This window comes from Hipposideros armiger, unplaced genomic scaffold, assembly GCF_001890085.2.
Source record: "Hipposideros armiger isolate ML-2016 unplaced genomic scaffold, ASM189008v1 scaffold_897, whole genome shotgun sequence".
NCBI lineage: Eukaryota > Metazoa > Chordata > Mammalia > Chiroptera > Hipposideridae > Hipposideros > Hipposideros armiger.
Window position 1 is genome coordinate 572,973 of NW_017732247.1, and position 20,180 is coordinate 593,152.

The 20,180-nt window shown below is 64.5% G+C and overlaps 1 protein-coding gene across 23 annotated transcripts in view; it reads left to right on the plus strand.

Moving 5' to 3' along the window:
- The window catches only part of PLEC (plectin), a 53,623-nt gene that overhangs the window by 13,239 nt on the left and 20,204 nt on the right, over positions 1-20,180 (plus strand). For 3 of the 23 annotated variants that reach the window (XM_019630255.1, XM_019630257.1, XM_019630268.1), the window contains 7 exons: positions 17,078-17,139; positions 17,422-17,436; positions 17,562-17,651; positions 17,928-17,963; positions 18,400-18,477; positions 18,638-18,730; positions 19,707-19,873. In XM_019630255.1, the coding sequence (XP_019485800.1) occupies positions 17,078-17,139; positions 17,422-17,436; positions 17,562-17,651; positions 17,928-17,963; positions 18,400-18,477; positions 18,638-18,730; positions 19,707-19,873 (541 nt within the window). Of the gene's footprint in view, positions 1-2,773; positions 2,891-5,865; positions 6,421-10,933; positions 11,072-11,699; positions 11,983-13,280; positions 13,542-16,062; positions 16,337-17,077; positions 17,140-17,421; positions 17,437-17,561; positions 17,652-17,927; positions 17,964-18,399; positions 18,478-18,637; positions 18,731-19,706; positions 19,874-20,180 lie in introns of those variants that run through there. The other 20 variants (XM_019630259.1, XM_019630274.1, XM_019630273.1 and 17 more) reach the window with 19 other exon arrangements.

Sequence of the window (20,180 nt, forward strand, 5' to 3'; positions counted from 1 at the left end):
TTCACGCTCAGTATTTGAATGTACGGTACATGCACGCGTTAACATGGAGGCACTGCTTCTGCAGCGTCGGATCTTCACACACCGTCTTCCTGTGCGTCTCTCTTCATGCACACGACATGTGCTTCCTGCACTTACATTCTGCCTGATTTTTATTTGCCGTATTCCAGAGGTCTTTATATCTTGCATTGCTAATGAAGGGCTTTTTCCATTATGTTTTTTAACTAGTTATTGCTGGCCTCTAAGGACTCCCTTGGGTCTTGTCGAAGTGTATGTGAAGCCGGCCTCTTTAATGGGCTCTCTCAGTGGTTCCCCTAGGTGGCCGGTGCAGTGCAGAGCTCGGAGGAGCACGCCACGTCCTGGTGGGTGATGAAGCAGAGAGTCGCGTCTCCTTCCGCCCCTGCCTTGCACGCCCCTTCACCTGCATGAAGGCAGCCCGTGGCAGGAGCGAGTTGAGGCGGGTCCCTAGCCACTCTGAGGGCCTTAGAGCCTTAATGTCCTTGCTGTGCAATGTCCTTGTGTGGCCGTTGGGGAGGCTGCCAAGGTGTCACTGTGGGTTTCAGAGGGAGGTCTGTTCCCTAGTTTACCGGGCCACTTTGTAAAAATCAGGAAGTGCCCATGGGTTTTTATCAGATGAGTTGCCAGCATTTTTGGGGTCATTACAGGTTTTCTCCTATGTTAATGAATTCAAGCTGTATTAGCAGCATTTCTGGGAAGTACATCACCCCTGAACGTCAGGAATTCATTCCTTCATTCCTTCATTCCTCCGGCAGGACATCGGCGTGTCCAGGCCTGTGGTACCGGGATGAATGAGACAGCCGCCCGCTTGGCCCAGAAAAAAGTTTCTGTGTTAGAGGCCGCTGTCCCTGCTAGGGTCAGTGCACTGGGACGAGATAGGACAGGATTGATGCGATGGGGTCTACCACACTGCAGGAGAGCAGGACTCCCAGGAGGGGCTGGCAGCAGGACTGTGGCAGGACCTGGTGTGTGTGTGACAGCCCTCTGGCTGGTGTGTGCAGAATGCCTGCAGGTTGAGGGGTGCGGGGTGTTGATGTCACCCACCATGACACCCTCCCAGGTGACAGTGCTTGTCTGCTCTGGAGGTGAGACGTGGTGGCCAGGCCCAGGGTGACTGTGGAGACTGCGAAGAGGACAGGTTTTAGAGGATGATGGGACTTCCCAATGGATGGGATGTGGGGCTGGATCCAGGATCCCCCCAAGGATCAGACCCTGGTAACGGTGCTATTCTAGGATGGGGCTGCACGGCAGAGCTGAATGGTAACCTGTGCCTTCGGGCCTTCACTGGGACCCCAGGAGCCCTGCCCGGTGGTGTGGTGGACCTGGGTCTGCAGTGGCCTCAAGCTTCCGGGAGCCACACACGATGGCTGGCCTGGCTGAGTCCACACCATCATCACCTGACCCAGAGGTGGCCTCCCAGTGGAGGAAGGGTCTCCTCCTGCCCCAGCCGGCAATTTCCCAGAGGTTGAGGCCAATGCTGGGCTGCGGCTGTGGGGTAAGGCCTGGCAGTGCAGGTGACATGGACTGTGCCCCCACTGCAGGGGAGCTGCAAGTCCCAGGGACCCCAGGTGGGAGGTGTCTGCTAGCAGGTCCTATTGCTGGGCCCCTATAGGCCGGGAGGGGTCTGGGGTGAGGATTGAGGAGTGGGCTTGATGGGAGACTGAGGCAGGCTGGCCACATCTCATGGAGGCTGTGTGTTCCCCATAGCCCTGCTCAGAGGGCCGGGGTGGAACAGGAGGGTGCCATCCTGGGGCTGACTCAGAAGGGGTACATGTCCAAGGTGTGGGCAAGGCTCACACATTTGTTTGTGGCTACCTGTGGTACAAAGAGCGAGGCAGGGCAGATATTCTCCCCATCATGCAGGTGTGACAACAGGGAGCTCCTGTGGCTCAGGAGGCTGACCCCGTCAGTGATAGGGGTAGGGGGGACCCTGCAAGGACATGTGTTGGGGCCTGGACTGATGGCAGTAGTGGAGATGGTCACAAGTGACAGACTGGGAGGCAGGGCTGCCAGGACCTTGGGGCTGGCTGTGGGCTCGATGACTGCAAGGGGTTGGCCTGAGCCGCAGGGAGGTGGATGGTGGTGCAGCCACAGAGCTGGGAAGACGAGAGCATCCCAAGACAAGCCGGGTCAGGAATTGCTGAGGCTGAGGTGCAGGTTGGAGCCCCATTGGACATGTCATGTTGGGAGTCAGTATAGAGAGCATCTTGAGTCATAGGACGAGATAAGATGGCCCACAGGAGCAGAGGGGAGAGGGTGGAGGGCAGGGGCAGACCTGGGGCATGGGGCGTGGGAATGGTGATGAAGGGGCTGGTCTAAGGTCCTGGACACTACTGTGGGCAGGCCTCCAGCCCCTGCCCTGAGGGGATCTGCCTTCCCTCTGCACCCAAGGTGCTGGGTGGGGAGGCTACCTGGAGTCCCAGACCTGTGGGTGTCTCCTGCAGGGAGTGGAGGTGGCTTCGAGGCCAGGGAAGCCACATGCACGAGCTCCCGGGAGGGCATTCTGAGGGTGGTCAGTGGCGGAGGCTCGGGGACGGGTGGGGTGGATGGGCCAGCCCAGTGCGCCTGGATCCTGCTTACTGGCCTGGCAGTCCGGCTGGATTTGCTGGGGTCAGGAGCCGGGGAGGTGGGGGCGGTGCACTGCGGAGAGCATGCGCTAGAATGGCCTTACCCGCGCATTGATCAGCCGAAGCCCCGCCCCGGGCCGGCGAGCCCCGCCCTGGGCCTCCCGACTCCGCCTTCAGGCTGCGGCTCTGGCCTGGGCAGTGCGGTGCGGGGCTGGACTCTTTGCGTGGCGGCTGCAACGCCGCCCTCAGTCCTGCCAGAGACATGGACCCCTCGCGAGCCATCCAGCACGAGATCAGCTCCCTCAAAGGTGCGGTTCGGGGATGGGGCCCAAGCCGGGGGGCGAGGACCAGGCTCCGACCTCTGGCGGGGTGCAGCCCACCGCAGGGCAGCAGTCAGGGTCTGCCGTCTTGGGGATAGCTTTGGGGGTGGGGAGCTGGAGCCGCGGAGACCCCAGGCGCATGCTTAGCCAGGGCACCATGCCTCGCCGGGACTGGCGGGTTGTGGTGGAGGGGTGACTCCAGCCGCAGCCCTGCAGCGAGTATTGGGGGGCGGGGCAGGCTGCAGCGGCGGGGGCGGGGCGGAGGTAGGAGCTGGCGGTAGCAGGGGATGGGCCCCTTCTCCCCTCCGGGACTTTGCCAAGCCCCTGCCCCGCCTGCCGCCCAGCCGCTGAGAAGCAAGGGGACGGGGCTGGACAGTGGGTATGACTGTGGGGAGGCGCCAGACGGGCTGGCCCTGGGCAAGTTCACACTGCGGCTCTTTGTTCTGGGGTGGGGGGGTTGGGGGCTGCCCAAGGTCCCCGATTGGTTGCCCTGGAAACCTGAAGGGGCCTGGAGTGGGGGATAGGGGCCGCCCTGCCTGCCCGTTCTGGCCCTTGCTGAATCTGCAACTGCGGCCGTGGTTCTGCAGGGTGGGGGCGGGGCAGAGAGGGGCGTTCTCCCAGCCCTGCGACTGGGTGGGATTGAGGGTGCCCCCAGCACAGGCACGGAGGGGGAAGGTGTGCAGAAGTGGGCGTGGTGGGCCGGGAACTCCTTGCTCCTGGCTCCTCCCCTCGTCCCGCGAAGGTGCTGGGGCTGGTGGGTAGGAGGGGGATTCCCCACCGTGCCCCACCCCTTTCTTAGGAGCTCCAAGCTGCTGCCCTCTCCTGCTGGGGATGGCACAGGAGTGAGTGGGCTAAGTGGGTTGGCCAGAGACCCATGCAGGCTTATGTAGGATGAGAGACTGTAGGTCCAAGTATTTGGGGGCCTTGGAAGTGGCTTGGAATCATTTTGGGACGGAGACCATGGGTTGTTTTGGTGGGAGGCTTGGAAATTTGGGGGCATTAGGTCAGGGAATCGTATCACGAAGATGGCTTGGATGTATGGGGTGGCCACAGATAGGGAGAGGAGGTCAGTTGGGCTGTGGGGCAGGCGGGGGGGAGCGCAGGAGGTCTGTGGGGGAGGACTGAGGGACAGGCCGAGAGAGTGGGCTTTCTTTGGGTACAGGGCTGGGCTGGGCCACAGCTGGGGTAGGCTCCTGAAGCCACAGCCCTGGTAGAAGGGAGAGTCCACAGGCGCTGCTGGGCTGAGGGATGTGGCCGCTGCCCACTGCTGCCCACGTGGTGCATCTTCCTTGAGCCCGAGCCCCACCCTCCCGGAGCGGGCCCTGGGGCTGGCAAGCTTCCAGCCTGGATGGCTGTAGAGCGGGCGGGGGAGAGTGGCCGCAGTGAGCTGGCTGGCGGGCAGGGCTGTGGGAATGGGTGGCTGTGCGTTCGGAGTTTCCATTGCCACCTCTGCCAAGACTCAGAGAGAGAGAGAGAGAGAGCGCGCGAGAGAGCGCGCGCGCGTTGTCATGTGTGAGGGTGTGTGTGTGTTGGCGCTGTGTTTGCCGCTGGCTCTGCGGTGCCATGGCAACCACCACATAAACCCGCCCAACGTGCGCAGCATTGGGCGCCTCCCACCTCGGGGTCCCCCACCCCGCCCTATTTATAATCAGTTCCCAAGTTAGCAGAGCTTGGTGGGAATGGGTGTGTCCACTTGCTGGCGGGAGAGAGCCCGGATTCTGGTGTGGGTCCGTGCTGGTGGGAGCAGCACAGCGGGAGAGGCCGGTATTGGGTGCAATCGGGGTACAGGATATCCATGGTTCTAGTCTCAGTTGTGGGGCCTGAGGTTGACTGATGGGTGTGGCCAGGCCAGGTTCCAGGGCCCCTTCCCCCATGCTGCTGCAGGTCCACCTTTTACTTGAGCCCCTGACCCTCTTCTAGTATGGGGCTCTGTTGTCCAGCTGGCCCACACGGGTGTCTGCATGGTGGCAGGGGCCTCAGGCTTGAGGTGACAGGGACTTAGTGACTTTGATTCCCTGTGGCAGCTGAGTTTCTGGCCTCTGACAGCTGGTAGTGGGGCGTGGGTGGTGGGTAGATGGAGGCCCCTCTCAGAGCCCCCACCCTACTCAGGGGACTCCATGCTCCTGTGACACGCTTGATCTCGCCTGGGACGTGCTAAGTGGGCGACCGTCGCCTCAGGCCTGGCATTGGGAGGCGGGGGCTCTGTCCCTTTGCCAGGTTGATGGACAGTAGCCAGTGGTGCCTGCAGCCCGCCTCGCTTGTCCATGTGCTATAGCAGCTGCTCCTGCCATTCTCCCCGGTCCTCTGCCTCCCCCCAAGACCCTCGCTTTCCCTCTCACCTACAGTCCCCCCAGTTTTAGTTCTCCTCAGACCTCAAGTGCCCCTCAGGCCCAGAGGACCCAGCACCCCTTCTTTAGATGCTTGTCAATCCATGAAGCTCTGAGACCACAACCCTGAGTTGGGTCCCCAGCCTTGAGGTCCCCCCCTGCCCTCTCTGCTCCTCGCTTCCCGTAGCCTTTAAGAAACCGTGAAGGAAGTGTTTAGAAACTGATGTAATTTCCCACATTGGAGCTGAGTGGCCTGGAAGGGAAGGGGGACTGCCGCGGGGGTGGCTGGCACTGCGAGGTGTCCCCCACTCTTCGAGGGCCGGTAGGCTGTGGGTAGGAGGGGCCGCTCATGCTGCTGAGTCAGAGGGGGCCGGCCTGGGCGTCCTGGCGGGAGGGAGGGCGGGAGGCTCACGCTGGGGGTGGGCAGGCTGCAGTGCAGGCAGGAATCCACGCAGCCAGGCAGCCGGGCGCCAGAACCACAAGTCCGGGAGCCCGTGCCCTCGAGCTCAGCGCCCCTGCCTGCCTGCCTGCCTGCCTGCCTGCCCGCCCGGCTGCCTGCCTGCCACAGGCCCCTGTGGCTCCCTGTGTCCAGCGCCTTGTTGGCCTCCTCCCTGTGCCCCGCCCGCGCTCTCGCCTCACCGGCTCCGGCCGCCATGGTGGCGGGTATGCTCATGCCACTGGACCAGCTGCGGGCCATTTACGAGGTGCTCTTCCGGGAGGGCGTGATGGTGGCCAAGAAGGACCGGCGGCCCCGCAGCCTGCACCCCCACGTGCCTGGCGTCACCAATCTGCAGGTCATGCGTGCCATGGCCTCCCTGCGGGCGCGGGGCCTGGTGCGGGAGACCTTCGCCTGGCGCCACTTTTACTGGTACCTCACCAACGAGGGCGTTGCTCACCTGCGGCAATACCTGCACCTGCCGCCGGAGATCGTGCCGGCCTCCCTGCAGCGCGTGCGCCGCCCTGTTGCCATGGTGATGCCTGCACGCCGCACCCCTCACGTACAGACTGTGCAGGGTCCCTTGGGCTGCCCACCCAAGCGGGGGCAGCTGCCAGCCGAGGACCCTGCCCGTGAGGAGCAGAGGGTCTACCGCCGGAAGGAACCTGATGAGGGGGCACCCGAGCCCCCTGTGGTGCCCGCCACCGCCCCAGGGACCCTGGCGAGGCCTGGCCTGGAGCCTGCCCCAGCCACAGGTCAGCTGCATCCTGGCCTCTGCCGTGGGGGTGGGAGGGGGTGCTTGGGCCTGGGCATCGTGGGCTGCGGGGGTGGAGCGCACCTGTGGGAGCTTGGCTCATACCAGCAGGTGGCACTCTCTCGGCCAGAGGGTGCTGGGTGCTCAGGTTATTGGACCACGTGGCTTCTCCTGGCTTGAGGACCTAGGGTGGCCAGGCTGAGGAGGAGCTCATGGGCCCCTGCCAGCCCATCCCCAGGCACACCCCGGGGCTAGGGGTGGGGCTTGTGGCCCTGGACTGGCAGGACCAGCTGTTAGCACAGCCCTGCCTCTCTCCCCAGCACTGGCCTGTTCTGTGCCCCACTCACCCCCTCTGCAGTGCTGCCCTCATCCCAGTGGCCTGTCTGCTCCCAGCGGGGGCGGGTGGCATTGGTGCTGGGATGGACCAGGTGTAGCTGCTCTCCAGGTGGCTCAGGCAACCTGCCTGACCTTTCTGAGCCTTGAGCCTATCCAGTTGTGGGGGGGGGGGTCTCATGGCTTTGTGGCTCAGATGTGGTGTTGTGACTGGGCGCTTGGCTGGCTTCGGGTTGGTGATGGCCTAGGGGCAGCCCTGGGTGGGGGAACAGGAGCAGAGCCCAGGCAGGAGAACACTGGCAGGCCAGAGGCCAGAGCGCTGCAGGCGCTAGTCCCAGCCCGGGGTCTAGGCAGACCCTTCCCAGTGGCAGCTGGGTTCCAATGGATGGGACAGGTCCTGTTGTTCCAGGGTTGATAGTGATCCTTCACTGTGCCCCTTCTCTGTGGCATCCTTCAGTCTCTAAGCACCTGTGCTGGTAGGACCCCGGTGGGTAGATGACATGTGTCCCATGAACTCTTGGAGGTCACTGGCCTTGGTGCCGACTTGTGGGGCCTGGGACCCCCAGCATAAGGCAGATTGGTTCCCATTTTCCTCCTTGTGTCTCTACACCTGGGCAGGAACTTGGTCTCTGAGGGGCTGGGAAGTGGGCCTAGGTATGGCTCGCAGGGTGGACAGGAGTTTGCCACGTGACTGGGGTGGGGACCCAGGGGTCTGCCCACAGTGCAGAGCAGGAGCCCCAGTCCTGGCCTGGTCTGGGTTGGACTCCGTAAGGCCATGCTGTGGGAGTCCATCGGGGAGAACCGGTGAGGTTGCCGAGAAGGATGGCCTCTCCAACTCCTGTCAGTGGGGTGACACCATCTCCCACAGGAGACGAAGGCACTTGGCCAGGCGCTCAGTCAGCACTGACTGGTCAGCACCGACTAGCATCTGATGGCCACGTCCCGGCCCAGGGACCCTGCCGCCCTCCATGGTTTGCAGACTAGCCCCTCTCCCGACCTGGGTGTAGTCAGCTCGAGCCCCTCTCTCCTCTCTCCCTGGTCTGTGGCCAGGCTGGGCCGCGAGCTGCTGGCTGAGCAGTTGGCAGCAGGGCCAGGAGGGGGTACTGGGTGTGGCTGCAGCGGGCAGAGCAGAAGGCACCCCCCAGCCCTGACGGAGGTGACTTAGTCATCCCTTCCCCGCCACAGCCGCTGCTGGTGGCAACTCAGACTTTCCAACAGGAAATGAGCTCCAGCTCCAGGCTGAGTCAGGGCCGGCGGGTGTGGGCTCCCCCTTCCCCTGCATCTTTCAGGGCCCAGCTCAGGGCCCGAGGGCCACTCTCAGGAATGCATGAGCGCCTCCTTGTCGTCTGCAGGGGTCGTGGCGGCTCCACATGCAGGCTGGGGTATTTCTGATGATGCCTGGAACCTCGACTTCTCAGATTTCTAATTATTGTCAAGTAGTGAGCCGCACAGACCCTGCCTCCCTGCAGCATCACCTCTGTCCAGTCAGGTGGCAGAAGGGAGAGGTCAGGAGCGTGTGGGCCAGCTGTACTGGTCACCAGAATGGCCTCAGTCAAACAGGCTGCCTCTGCCCGTCCAGCCCTGTCCGGGGAGCTGTGGATGCTGCAAGGCAGTCAGATGTGCCTGCTGCACCTCGGTACCCAGGAATGAGGCCCCTAGCCCCTTCCTATGCCCAGGGGGTCTGCTCCTCTGTGTGGAAAGTCACCCCCAGAGCACCCAGACCCAGACCAAGTCCCTCGCCTGGGGAGCTCCAACATCTGGGGCTATACTGGACAAAGAGTGAGCAATGAGGCAGCCTTAAGAGCAATCAGGAAGGGCCTCTCTGAGGAGGTGTCCTGAGCTGAGTCCTGACCTGCTCAGCCAAGCGTGCAGCAGACAGAGGCCAGTGGCAGGCAGGCGAGGGCACGGAGGGCCTGTGCTATGGCAAAGAGTTTGAGTTTGCTTGTGTGGTGGAAAGCCAGTGGAATGGGTTTTTATATGTGAATTTCATTTATGTTTCAAATAGCAATGCTTTGCCCGGCTCAAAACTCAAAACGGGCCTAGACGTTTATAGAGTAAAGGTGCCACCTGAATGCACATGTGCTTCTGCTTACCCACTGTGCACCTTGACCTTCCCACGTGGCCCTCAGAGGGGACACGGAGTAGGCACACAGGGCTGCCTTGCGGTTGTGTGGCTGAGTAGGTCCCACATGGCCGGGGGACATGTGGGTCCATCCGTGTGGCAGCCCCTGGCTTTGCCTGCTGCGGGTATCTGTAGGGGACTCGGGGGGTTATGGCAGGTTCAGGTTTGGCCGTTACCTGTTACCTGGTCCTGTAGTGGCTGGGAGACAATGTGTGGAGGAGGACCAGAGGCAGGGGCAGTTAGGGGACGTCCCATTTGCCCACGCTGGAGACCAGGCTGGCGGAGACTGAGCTGGTGGTAGGGGGTGCTGGAGGCTTTGGGTGCTGGGGGAACAGGGGTGCTGAGGAGGGTGGGGCAGGCTGGGGGCTGAGGGCTCAGGGCTCAGGCAGGTCCACTACCCTGCCCGGCCTGGTCTGACCCCTCAGCCCCCAGCTTCGGCTCTGCTCCCCTCGCTGACTAAGGGGTGGCTGTGAGGCGGAGCCCGGCCTCCTGAGCTGGGTGGGGAACCCGGGGCCCAGCGAGCCCTGCCTCTTTCCCACCCCTTCCCTCCTTCCTGCCTCCCTTCCTTTTCTCTCTGCCTGGCCCGAGCTGGGCAGCCATGGACAGGTACAGCATGGAGGAGCTGATTCAGCTGGGCCAAGGTAGGGCCCTGGGCAGGGGGCGGGGGGTGGGGGGGCTGCCGGCATGGGGGTGGCAGGCCTCCAGCTGGACCAGGCTCTCCCAGGCGGCCCTTGGGGGGACTGGAACTCAGGGATGCAGGGATGAGCGTGGGCCCTGCTCTCAGCTGCTTGGGTGTGTCTGGTGTGGGATGGAGGTGTCTGGCTCTGGCCCAGGTCCCTGTGGGTGGTAGAGGGCTGCCCGCTGTCCTGGAGGAGCCGCCCCCGCTCCCCCGCCCCCTAGCTGCGGAGTCACAGGATCCTCTGAGGTTCCCCCAGCCCAGCCCCAGCTGCCAGAGCTGGCCACTGCAGGCCACTTCCCTTCAGAAATGAGTTTCCGAAGGATGAGGTTGGTGGCAGGAGGCTTGGGTAGGCCTGGCTCCCGACCCCTGGTCCCCTAGCACTCTCGTCGTTGCCCCTGGTGTCCCAAGCCCCCTGCGGTCAGAGGCCACGTGTGGTTTGCTGGGCTTCGCTGCAGGCTGACCATGCACGCCAGAGGGAACTCCTGGACTCAAATCACAGCCGTGTGACCGCGGGCCAGCTCCTCACCCTTTCCGTGCCCCCGTTTCATCATCTATATAATGCAGTAGTAGCATAGGACTTACTTCATAGGGTTCTGTGAGGCTTAAATGGGATCGTGCTTGACACGGGAAGTGCCACAAAATGCGACAGAAACCCCCTACACGTAGTCCTCCACTCGCTGTGTGCCAGGCCTGCGGGGGTCCAGGCTCCTGGCAGGAGAGGGACAGGGTGGGGATGTCCCACGTCCTGCTTCCCTGACCCCAGGCCTTCCGCGCACAGCAGCTGCTGAGGTTCGTGGGTTGGGGCCAGGGTGGACACCAGGAATGACCTGGGGTGGGGACGCACAGCCCTGAGCTGGGGGCCCGCACTCACGGCACGTGGCCCAGCCCGATTTGGGGCTGCCCAGGTCTCTGGCTGGCGGTGTGACCTTGGAGAGGCTGTCCTGTCCCTCAGAGGCCAGGTGTTGTGTTGAGTGATTTGAGCGGGGCTCCCTTGTCCATGTGGCCTTTCCCAAGCCCACTCCCATGGCTGTCCGCACCCCTAGAGGCAGGCGGGGCTGCTGCGCCCCCTCCCATGGGGACACGAATGCTGAGCTCCGGGGGCTGGTGCTGGGCCTGGCTCTGCAGTGGATCCCCACGCCGGGCGGCTTCTTATTATTAGAACTGCAGTGGGAGCCCGGGGGTGATGCCGGCAGGCGCCACCCAGCCAGACTGGACTCCGGAGAAGGCCGTGGGCCCCGGTACTCTCGCTCTGCACGTCATGTTCTAAGTCTGGACAGATGACGGGCCTTGCTTGTCCTCGGATATTTATATCCCTCGGGCCCCCTGCCCACCCTACCCCTCCCCCCTGGACACAGGCACTGCTGCTGACAGCGCAGGACCGTGCCCTCCTCCCACCGCGCCACTGCCACTGCCCGCTCGCTGCCACCTCCGAGGGGCCTGTGACCCTCCCACACCCTGAGCCCACTCCCTGTCTGCCCCGTGAGCTCCCGCCGCTATCCCCAATGAAGGTCGTGCCGGGTAGGTGGGGCAGCCTTTGAAAGCCTGTGAGAACCCAGCTGGGGCCGGGGGCCAGGGGGCCAGGCGGCCGGGAGCCTGAGGCTCTGTCCTTACTTCCTGCCCACAACCTGCTTCCCAGGCCTTCTCCCCGGCTGTCCCTCCCGCCCTGTCTGCTGTCCCACATGGGGCCTTGGGACTCTGTGGGCACTTGTGTTTGAGTGTGGTTGGGTCAGCTGCAAGCCTTGGGGTCCGGTGAGGGTTGGGGCCCTGGCATGCATCCCCCACCCAGCGCCTGGCAGCTGTCACCAGAGGGCACCCTCGGAGGCAGAATGGGGTGCTTGGGCACCTCGGTCGCCCTCCTGGTTGGGGTGGGAGGGGGGACCCATGCTGAGGCTGCCCAGGCTGTGCTGGGGGGGGGCTGCGGCTCGGCCAAGCGTCACCACAGGCCCCTCCTCCTGGCGGGTGTGGCTGTGGGTAAGCAGGGGTTAAGGTTCCCGCTAACCTTGACCGGATAGCTCTGCGCAGGGACAGCTGAACTGGGCTGGGCGCCGTGGAGGCGGGTGGGGAGCATGAGTGCCCGGAGGGAGGAGGGAGAGGAGGCGGGTGGGAGCACAGTTGGTGCAGGACGGACTAGTCTCTAGTATCGGGGCGCCAGGCAGACAGTGCGGTAGGGCGGTCCTGCAGGCGGGGCGGTCCCTGGTCCCGGCTCCCCCACCCCCTCGCCTGCCCTCCACGCAGGGAAGGGAGGGGGTTCCCGGCCTCCACAGCGGCTTGGAGGGCAGCCCTGCCTGCTCTGCCTGCAGCCGGGCGGCCCAGAGCCATGGAGCCCTCGGGCAGCCTGTTTCCCTCCCTGGTGGTCGTGGGCCACGTTGTTACTCTGGCCGCCGTGTGGCACTGGCGCAGGGGGCGCAGGCGGGTGCAGGATGAGCAAGGTAAGCGCCGCTGGCGGCTACCGCTCGGGCCGCTGTCACCAGCCACTGCCCTGTCCAAGGGGGCTGGAGGCGGGGCGGGGGTGAGGGGCCACCTCCCTGCCATCCCTGCATTGCCTTGTCCCCTCCTCTTCCTGTTCCTGAGCTAAGCAGCAGCACGTGGTCAGAAAGCAGTGTTGCCCCTACTCGCTTCCCTGGAGCAGAGCCCCATTCTGGGCAGATGGGTAGAAGAGAGGCTGGAGGTGGGCTCCCAACAGGGGCATGGGCAATGCAGGGGTGCCCCCCTGGAAGGGAGGCCCCACCCCAGTTGCCAGAGACAGGGAGCCCAGGTGACTGTCAACACAGAAACCGCAGCTGGCAGGCGCAGGTGTCCTGGGACAGGACTGAGGTGGAACTCGGCCTGGGCAGAGCCTCCCGCCCCCTGCGAGAGGTTGGGCTGCACAGGGACAGGTGCCTGTGTGCCCTCGGCCAGTGCCCAGGACTGGCGCGGGATGGGCAGCCAGGCTGCACTCTGCCTTCCCCCTGCCCAGTCACTCACGCTGTGCTATAGCCCTTGGCAGCCATGCCCAGCTCGGGACTGGGTGGAGCCTGTCTTCACTCCAGCGAGTGGAGCTGGTGGGGCCCGGTGGGGACTGCCCCAACCCAGACAAGAAGGTAGTGCTCAGGTCTGCGCCAAGCACACCCCTAGGGTATGGGGGCAGGTCCTCGGTGAGGGTGGCCAGGCTGCCCCCTGGCAGGCCTTGCTCCACCTCAGCCTGGGTGCCAGACCCACTGGACCTGAGGTCTGAGTCAGAATGGGGCTTCTAGGCGTGGTTGTGGGGGCTGGGGAGTGGCTGGTGACTCAGCTGCGGTCAGTGCAATGCACAGGCCAAGGCTTCATCACCCGCTGCCCCCCCCCCCCCCCCCGCCTCCCCGCCCACGTGGGGAAGGGGTTTCTTTTCAGCCACAGTCCTGGCTGTTCCCTGTCCCCACTGTCCCTGGGGGCTTTGGTGCCTTTGTCCTGTTCTGGGCTGTTCTCAGCCCGCTACTCCCTGCCCACCCCGCAGCCTCTCCATGGCATCCTGCCCAGAGCCGCCTCCAGGGGAGGTTCCCAGCGCCTGGGCGTCCCCCGGGGCTCCCATCCTCGGGAGCCTGGGCAGCCCGCGAGTTCCCAGGCCCCTTGGTCCTTTCAGGCAGCCCCCGTGCTCCCAGTCGCAGCCGGGGTCCTCTCCCCCAAGTGAGGGCGCGGCTTCCTGGCCTGCGTGGGCGGGGCGCCGGCCCGCCAGGGGCAGGTTCTTCGGGTCTGGGCTGAACGCCTGCTGCTGGCAGCGCGGGAGGGAGGGTGCGGAGCGCAGAGCCGGGGCCTCCGAGCGTGGGCTGGGGAGCACAGGCACCACCATCCTGCTTGCTGTCGGCTCTGGGCGACCCCAGGGTCCCCGGGCTCATGGCTGCGGCAGGCACCTGGGGGGCGGGAGGCGCCTTCGCCGCGCAGAAGGAGGTCGTGCTGGAACGGCTGTGCTGGCTGGACGGGGGCTGCGAGCGAGCCCGCAGGGGCTACCTCTACGGGCAGCTGTGCTGCGTAGGTGGGTGCGGCTGCAAGGGGTGGTGGCGCAGGATGGGGCACCAGGCTCCCCCAGGAACTGCCACGGAGGCCGGGAGGGGGTGGCGCCCAGTCCAGGTGCAGCCCCGCCCCCACGCTGTGCTCCGGAAACACCTGGGGAGGAAGGTGGGGGGAGGTACTGTCCCGTTGGACACATTTGTTCCCTCTCTGGAGAAGGGGGGTGGGGGTGGGAGGGGCCTGCTGCGGCTTTGGCCTTGATTTCTGGGCACCAAGCTGTTGGCAGTCTGGACGCCGAAGGTGGGAGGAGGTGCTGAGGGCCCGGCTTCCTGAAGGCGGTTCGTGGCCTTGGGGCTCTCGGCCAGCTGGGTGTAATCAGTCCATGGACTTCCCATCCCGGACTCGTCTTCACTAGCTGTGGGACCCCCCCCCAGCCTTAGTTTCCATATCTGTAAAAGGGGGCGATGGTGCCCCTCAGAGGGGCATAGGCAGCTCTAGGGGCGCTGGGCTGGTGGCAGAGGGCCAGCTGCCCTTGGACAGTTCAGGGGACAGGCAGATGTGTAGGAGTGCCAGTGCTGGGGGCAGTGTGTCCTGGGGAGGGTCAGCTGAGGTGTGCAGCGCTGTTGGAACCAGTGGCCTGGCTGGGGACACTCGGGGGCTGGGCCAGCCTGGGAGGGGGTGTCTGCTGGTTCCAGGGTATAGGATGGACAGGCAGAGCTGGGAGGGCGGGGCTGTGGAGGTGGGGAGAGGATGAGCTCTGAGACCCTGGAGGGGCTTCCAGGGGGACGGCTGCACCCCCCGCTGGCCCTCTGTCTGCTGGGTAGCATCCTTGGAGGCCCGTTAGTAGCAGAGAGAAGGCTGAGGCTTGTGGTAGGGCTCACATGGATGTCAGGTCCTGAGGCTTCTGGCTTCTAGAATTCCTGCTCCCTCTTCTGAGCCATTCCCAGGGGCCTCTGGTGTCTGTGCCCCTCACCAAAATGACGCCCCTTCCAGTAACTGGCTCGCCTCCTAATTACTCCTGGACTAGCCCAGAATCTGCAGACAGCAGGTGCTCAATACTGGTTTCTTAAACTCTGGACTGCTGCTAGCGCAGAGATCCTCTGAAGAGCTCCAGAGCTTGTGGGGTGGGGGGTGACAGGTGGGTGTGCTGGGGGCATGCTCTGTGCCTGGAGCACTGGCCAGCGTGGGGTCAGATTTGGGATTTTGTTAGGCACCTGGGAGGTTAAGAGCTGATGTCTAGTGGTGTCATGGGGTCTGCAGGCCCTGCCCAGGTGAGGGTGGGAAGCTGTGGAGCAGGAGGGTACACCTGCATCTGGTGCCAGTTTCAGTGGGTCTGCCTTGGAGCCCGGGGTGGGGGTGGGGGGTCTCTCCAGATGTGGGGTGGGGCTTAAGACCTTAGATTGAGCCTGGGTGGGGGGTGTAGCCAGTTCTGCCTGGCTTGGGCCCTACCGGTGGGGTTTGGGCGCCCTCCGGTGGCCACAAAGAGGCAGCAGGGAGGGGGTGGGTGAGCTGTTCCCGGAACAGAGGCCCAGAGCGATGGGGGGAGAGGGGGAGCTCACAGCTGGATCACATCAAGCCAGATGCTCCAACTGGAAAATTCTTGTGGTCTGGGCGGTGCATTCCTTCCTGCGGCAGCCCAGGCAGTCCCAGTGCTGGCCGTCAGCAGCTGCGTCCGCCCCTGCGCCCTTTGCCCCCGTCTTCCACCTTTACAATCCTGTGAATAGCTGCTGTCCTCCAGCCCTGCCCAATGCAGACAGCCCCACCCGTCCTGCACCCACTGCCCCAGAGCAGCTTCCTTTCCTGTGAGTCACCATGCCTGGGCCCCCTACCCAGCCCTCAGGGTACTCCCCACTGCCCCCAGGCCCCCCCAACGGCTCAGGGCTGGGCTGTCCTGCCTGATGAGTCAAGACTCAGCTATGTCAGCTCCTGCCCACCGCCCCGCTGCTCGGCCTGCAGAGAGGGACACTGCTCCAGGACGTGCCTGGTGGGCAGCTGGGGAAGGGCCAGGTGGCACAGGACCAGAGTGCCAGAGCAGCCCTGGACAGGGCAGAATGAGCCCACTGGCGTGGGGCGAGTGGGTCTATGAGGAGGTGTGATTTAGGGGGGCTCCAAGAAAAGTTGGTCCCCCCCAGGCCAGGTGTCACTAAGCTTGGGGCGTGTCCCCCCAGCAGGTAGGGTGGGCAGGCTGAGGGCAGTTGGGCCTGCAGCCTGATCACGTGCTCTCTGAAGAGAGGCATAGGCTGTGGGGCATCTCGGGCCCAGCCACACTCAGGCCCCCTCCCTGTGCTGGGGGCATCGTTTGGGGTGGTTGTGGGGATGGCACCGGTTAGTGTGCAGCGAAGTGCCAGGTCCCCTTGCACCCAAGTCCCCGTCCCGTGTCCCCCCCCCCCTTCCAGGGGCTGCTGTAGGCTGGGTGGTTGAGGAAACCCCTGAGTTTCCTGTTTCTGTTGGCAGAGGGTGTGGCCGTGGGGGAGGGGCTGCTTTCCTTCTTTCTGCAGGACACTCCCTCTGGTGGGGTGGGGATATTGGTGCTGGGGTGTATGTATAGTAGGCAGGGAGTGGCCACACCAGCTCTGGCTGGGAGCTGAGCCTGCTGCTGAGGGAGTGTGTCCGGGGCCGCGCCAGACCTTAGCCGCCTGTGTGCACGCGGGGCACCGCAGCACAGCACCTGGGACAGAGGGACCGAGCCTGGGAGTGGGGGTGGCACCATGGCTCAACACCGGGTCCGCGTGCCTGAGCCCCAGGGCATGGGTCAAAAGAGAACCAACTCGGAAGACAACCTCTACCTGGCTGTGCTCAGGGCCTCGGAGGGCAAGAAAGGTAGTGGGTCCTCCTGGCTGGGCAGGGCAGGGCAGGCTGAGGCAGGAAGCGCCACTTCCTGTGGCAGGAAGACTGGCTTTGGCAGGGGTGGGGTCCAGACTGAGGGTCTGAATTTGGGGTCGGGTTCTGAGACAGGCTGGGGCCGTGGGCAGGGTGCTGTGTCCTGGCCCAGGTGCCTGGGGCCAGTCGCGAGTGCCCACCTGGGGCAGGGCTGGCCCATTTGGCAAGGCCGGCAGTGGCCTCTGGACCTTGGCTATAGAGCTGTGGTGGGTTGGGGGCTTTCCATGCCCTGGAAAAGGCCGGCTGCACAGTTGGGAGGACACAACTCCCCCATAGTCACTGTCCTGACCAGTCCTGGGTCCTGGCTTGGAATCTGACTGCTCAGGTCTCCGCGAGGCAGCATGTGGGGGTGGGGCAGGCCGGGACTTGTGTGCTGTGGCTTTGGCCTCTGGGTGCCTGCGGCTGCCAGCTCTGGACCCTCCCATCTCAGGAGGGAGACAATAGGGGGTTCAGCAGCCTGCACTTTGTGTGCCTAGCGCCCTCTCCCTGCCTGGACAGGGCTGGTTGGGGCCTGGGCACCTCCATCTCTGCCGGTCTGGGGGCTGGGCAGGAGGTCGCTGGGTCTCAGTGTGATTCTGAGGCCCTTTACAGGCGCCAGCCACCGTGTGTGCATGGTGGTCACCTCCTGGGGGCTCCCTGGGCTTCTTCCGGGCCCCAGGTAACCTGGCTTGTCTCTCCCAGATGAACGGGACCGTGTGCAGAAAAAAACCTTCACCAAGTGGGTCAACAAGCACCTTATCAAGGTTGGTAGCTTGTGTGTGTGTCTGTGCGCATGGGGTTGCAGGGGCTGAGGACAGGGAGGACATCCTGGGTGGGAAGGAAAGAGGGTGCCCCTCGGCCCTCCAGCTAAAACCAGAAAATCAGGGCTGTCCCGCCCCTGCCCGCAGGGTCCCTGCCTTGGGAGCTCACCTTCCATCTCAAACCGATCATTTTCTGTCTTTTCCTCCCCTTGCTGGCTCCCTCCTGTCTCCCTCCTCCTCCTCCTCCTCCTCTTCTCTTCATGTCTCCTGGTCTCTCTTCTGTAGCACTGGAGGGCAGAGGTAGGTGCCCCCTCGGGCCCCGGGGCATATTCTGTGGGACGCCTGTCTCTTGCCCCCTGGGGTCAATGACCCCCACTCCCGGGCCAGTTGGGAACCTTTGGCCAGCCTAGCCCCTGTCTCCGCAGGCCCAGAGACACATCAGTGACCTGTATGAAGATCTCCGAGATGGCCACAACCTCATCTCCCTGCTGGAGGTGCTCTCAGGGGACAGCCTGGTACGTGCGTCCACCCGCCCCCTCTGTGGCCCAGCCTGCCTTCTCTCCTCGGGGCCTCTCCCACATGCCCTCTCCGTGTCCAGCCCAGTCTCACACCCCACTGCGCCTCTCGGGCCAGAGTGTCAGGCCGGCCCGAGAGTGGCCGTGGCCTTGCTACCCTCGCGTCGAAACCCTGATACAGTAACCTCATGCTCTGCTCTGCCTTGCTTCCTCTGCTGCTTGGACTCTGAACCTTGACCTCTGCCCTTTACCCTTTGCCCTGCTCTGGCTGGGCAGCCAAGAGAGCGGGACATAATCAGGAGCTCGCGCCTGGTGAGTGGTGGTGCCCGCTGGCCACAGCGGCACGTGGCCTCCCTGAGGCCGGAGCCCAGCTCACCCGGGGCCGGTGGCCAGTCTGCCCTACCTGTGCCTGGCTCTTGGGTGGGCAGATGGCTATGCGTGAGCTGCCTGCTGTCCTGCCTACTGCACTGCCCAGGGCAGGAGGACCCCTCCTCCCATGCCACTGCCCTCCACCCGCGCCTTCCTGGCTATTGTCTCCTTCCCACCCCCTTCCTTCCTTCCTGCAGCCCCGGCCTGGCCCCTGAGCCCACGGCCCCCCTGCCAGCTGGGGAGGGTGCATTGGGGACGTGGGAGGGCCTGCTGCCACACTGGGAGACCCAGATCAGCTACCCGTGCCTTGGGGGGTTCTGAGGGCGGATGGTGGGGTAGCTGCACTGTGTGGACACTGACTTGCCGTGCCTCCTCACAGCCCCGGGAGAAGGGGAGGATGCGTTTCCATAAGCTGCAGAACGTGCAGATTGCCCTGGACTACCTCCGACACCGCCAGGTGAGGCCCCGCCCACGCTGGCCTGTGGGCATCACTGCCCCCCGGCTGCAGGCCCAAGCCCCACCCATGCTGGCCTGTGGGTGTCACTGCCCCCCGGCTGCAGGCCCGGGTCCCTGCCTAAGATGGCCTGTGGGCATCACTGAGGGCAGCTTGCTCGCAGGTGAAATTGGTGAACATCAGAAACGATGACATTGCTGACGGCAACCCCAAGCTGACCCTTGGCCTGATTTGGACCATCATCCTGCACTTCCAGGTAGAGTGGCCACCCACCAGCCTCGGCTGCTATGGGCTCTCCATGGCTGGCCTGGGAGCTGGGGCTCTGGGTGTCCTGACACCTGGAGCCTTCCTGCGGCCCCCACCCAGCCTCGCCCAGCCCTGTGCTAGTCCGTGGCCTGCGGGCCCAGGACTCTGTACACCCTGCTTATCCTACGCCCTCCGGCCCTGGCTGGGCAGGGCCCGCAGAGCCTCCCTGCAGAAGAATGTGTTCTCTGCTCCTGGTGCAGCCGTCTGCCCTGGGGAAGGTTCTAGAGAAGCACCCCCTGCACTGGCTGACTCATCCATTGCCTCCCCGGCTGCACAGGAAGCCATAATCTGAGAGCTGGGCATGCAGAGCCCTGCTGGCACGCAGCTGAGTCACACAGGCGTGTAGGCCGACAGACAGACAGGGACAGGCAGGCGGGTGTGCAGACAGCCAAACAGGCTGGCAGGCCAAGCCTGAGGGATGGGACTCGGTGCAGGGCCAGGCTGGTGCTGTGGTCCCGGCATGCCTAGCCCACGCTGCCAGGCATACCATGCCCAGCCCCAGGGACCCTACCCCCAGCCTGCAGCCAGAGAGGGGCTGATCTACCCCCGCCCCCACCATGACAGCCGTTTCTGGGCCACCAACTGCTCTCCTTGGGCCCACCCTCCAACGTGGGGGTGCAGGGTGTGCCCCAGGCTCCTCTCCCCAGCAGGGAGTCCAGGGCACCCACCGTGTGTCCACATTCGGGTCTGGGATCTCTGACTTACACTGTGGCAGCTGCTGGCTGGAGTGGCCTGGGTTTGTGCTGAGTTGTGGCAGTAACCCCTGACATAGGAGGGGCCCTAGGGGTCCCGCTCTGCCTCCACTGGCCTGGTGGCTCCTGTGTGCCCAGCTGGAGCTGCCCCTGCCCTCAGATGAGTGGTTGTGGGTGCGGGGCAGGCTGGGCAGTATGGCTAAGCGCCTGCCTCCCGCCTGCCTCTTGGGGCAGATCTCGGACATCCAGGTGAGCGGGCAGTCGGAGGACATGACGGCCAAGGAGAAGCTGCTGCTGTGGTCGCAGCGCATGGTGGAGGGCTACCAGGGCCTGCGCTGTGACAACTTCACTTCCAGCTGGCGTGACGGCCGTCTCTTCAATGCCATCATCCATCGGCATAAGTACGTGGCCTCCAGGGGCACAGACAGAGCTGTGGGTTGAGGGAGCCTAGAGCAGCTCAGCTGGGCGACTTCAAACAAGTCAGGGCGGGAGGGTGGCAGGAGGGGCGTCTCCCGCCGATGGGAGCTTGCTTCCTGTGGGGATGAGTGCCCGTGCCAGCTGCCCCACCCACACCCTTCCCACCTTCTGGGCCCATCCAGAGGCACCCTGGCTTCCTCGATGCCACAGGGCCAGTGGGCATCTGCCCCATGTGGACGCCCCAGAAGGGACCCAGGTGGCCAGGCCGTGGTTGGGATGGCCTTCAGGGGA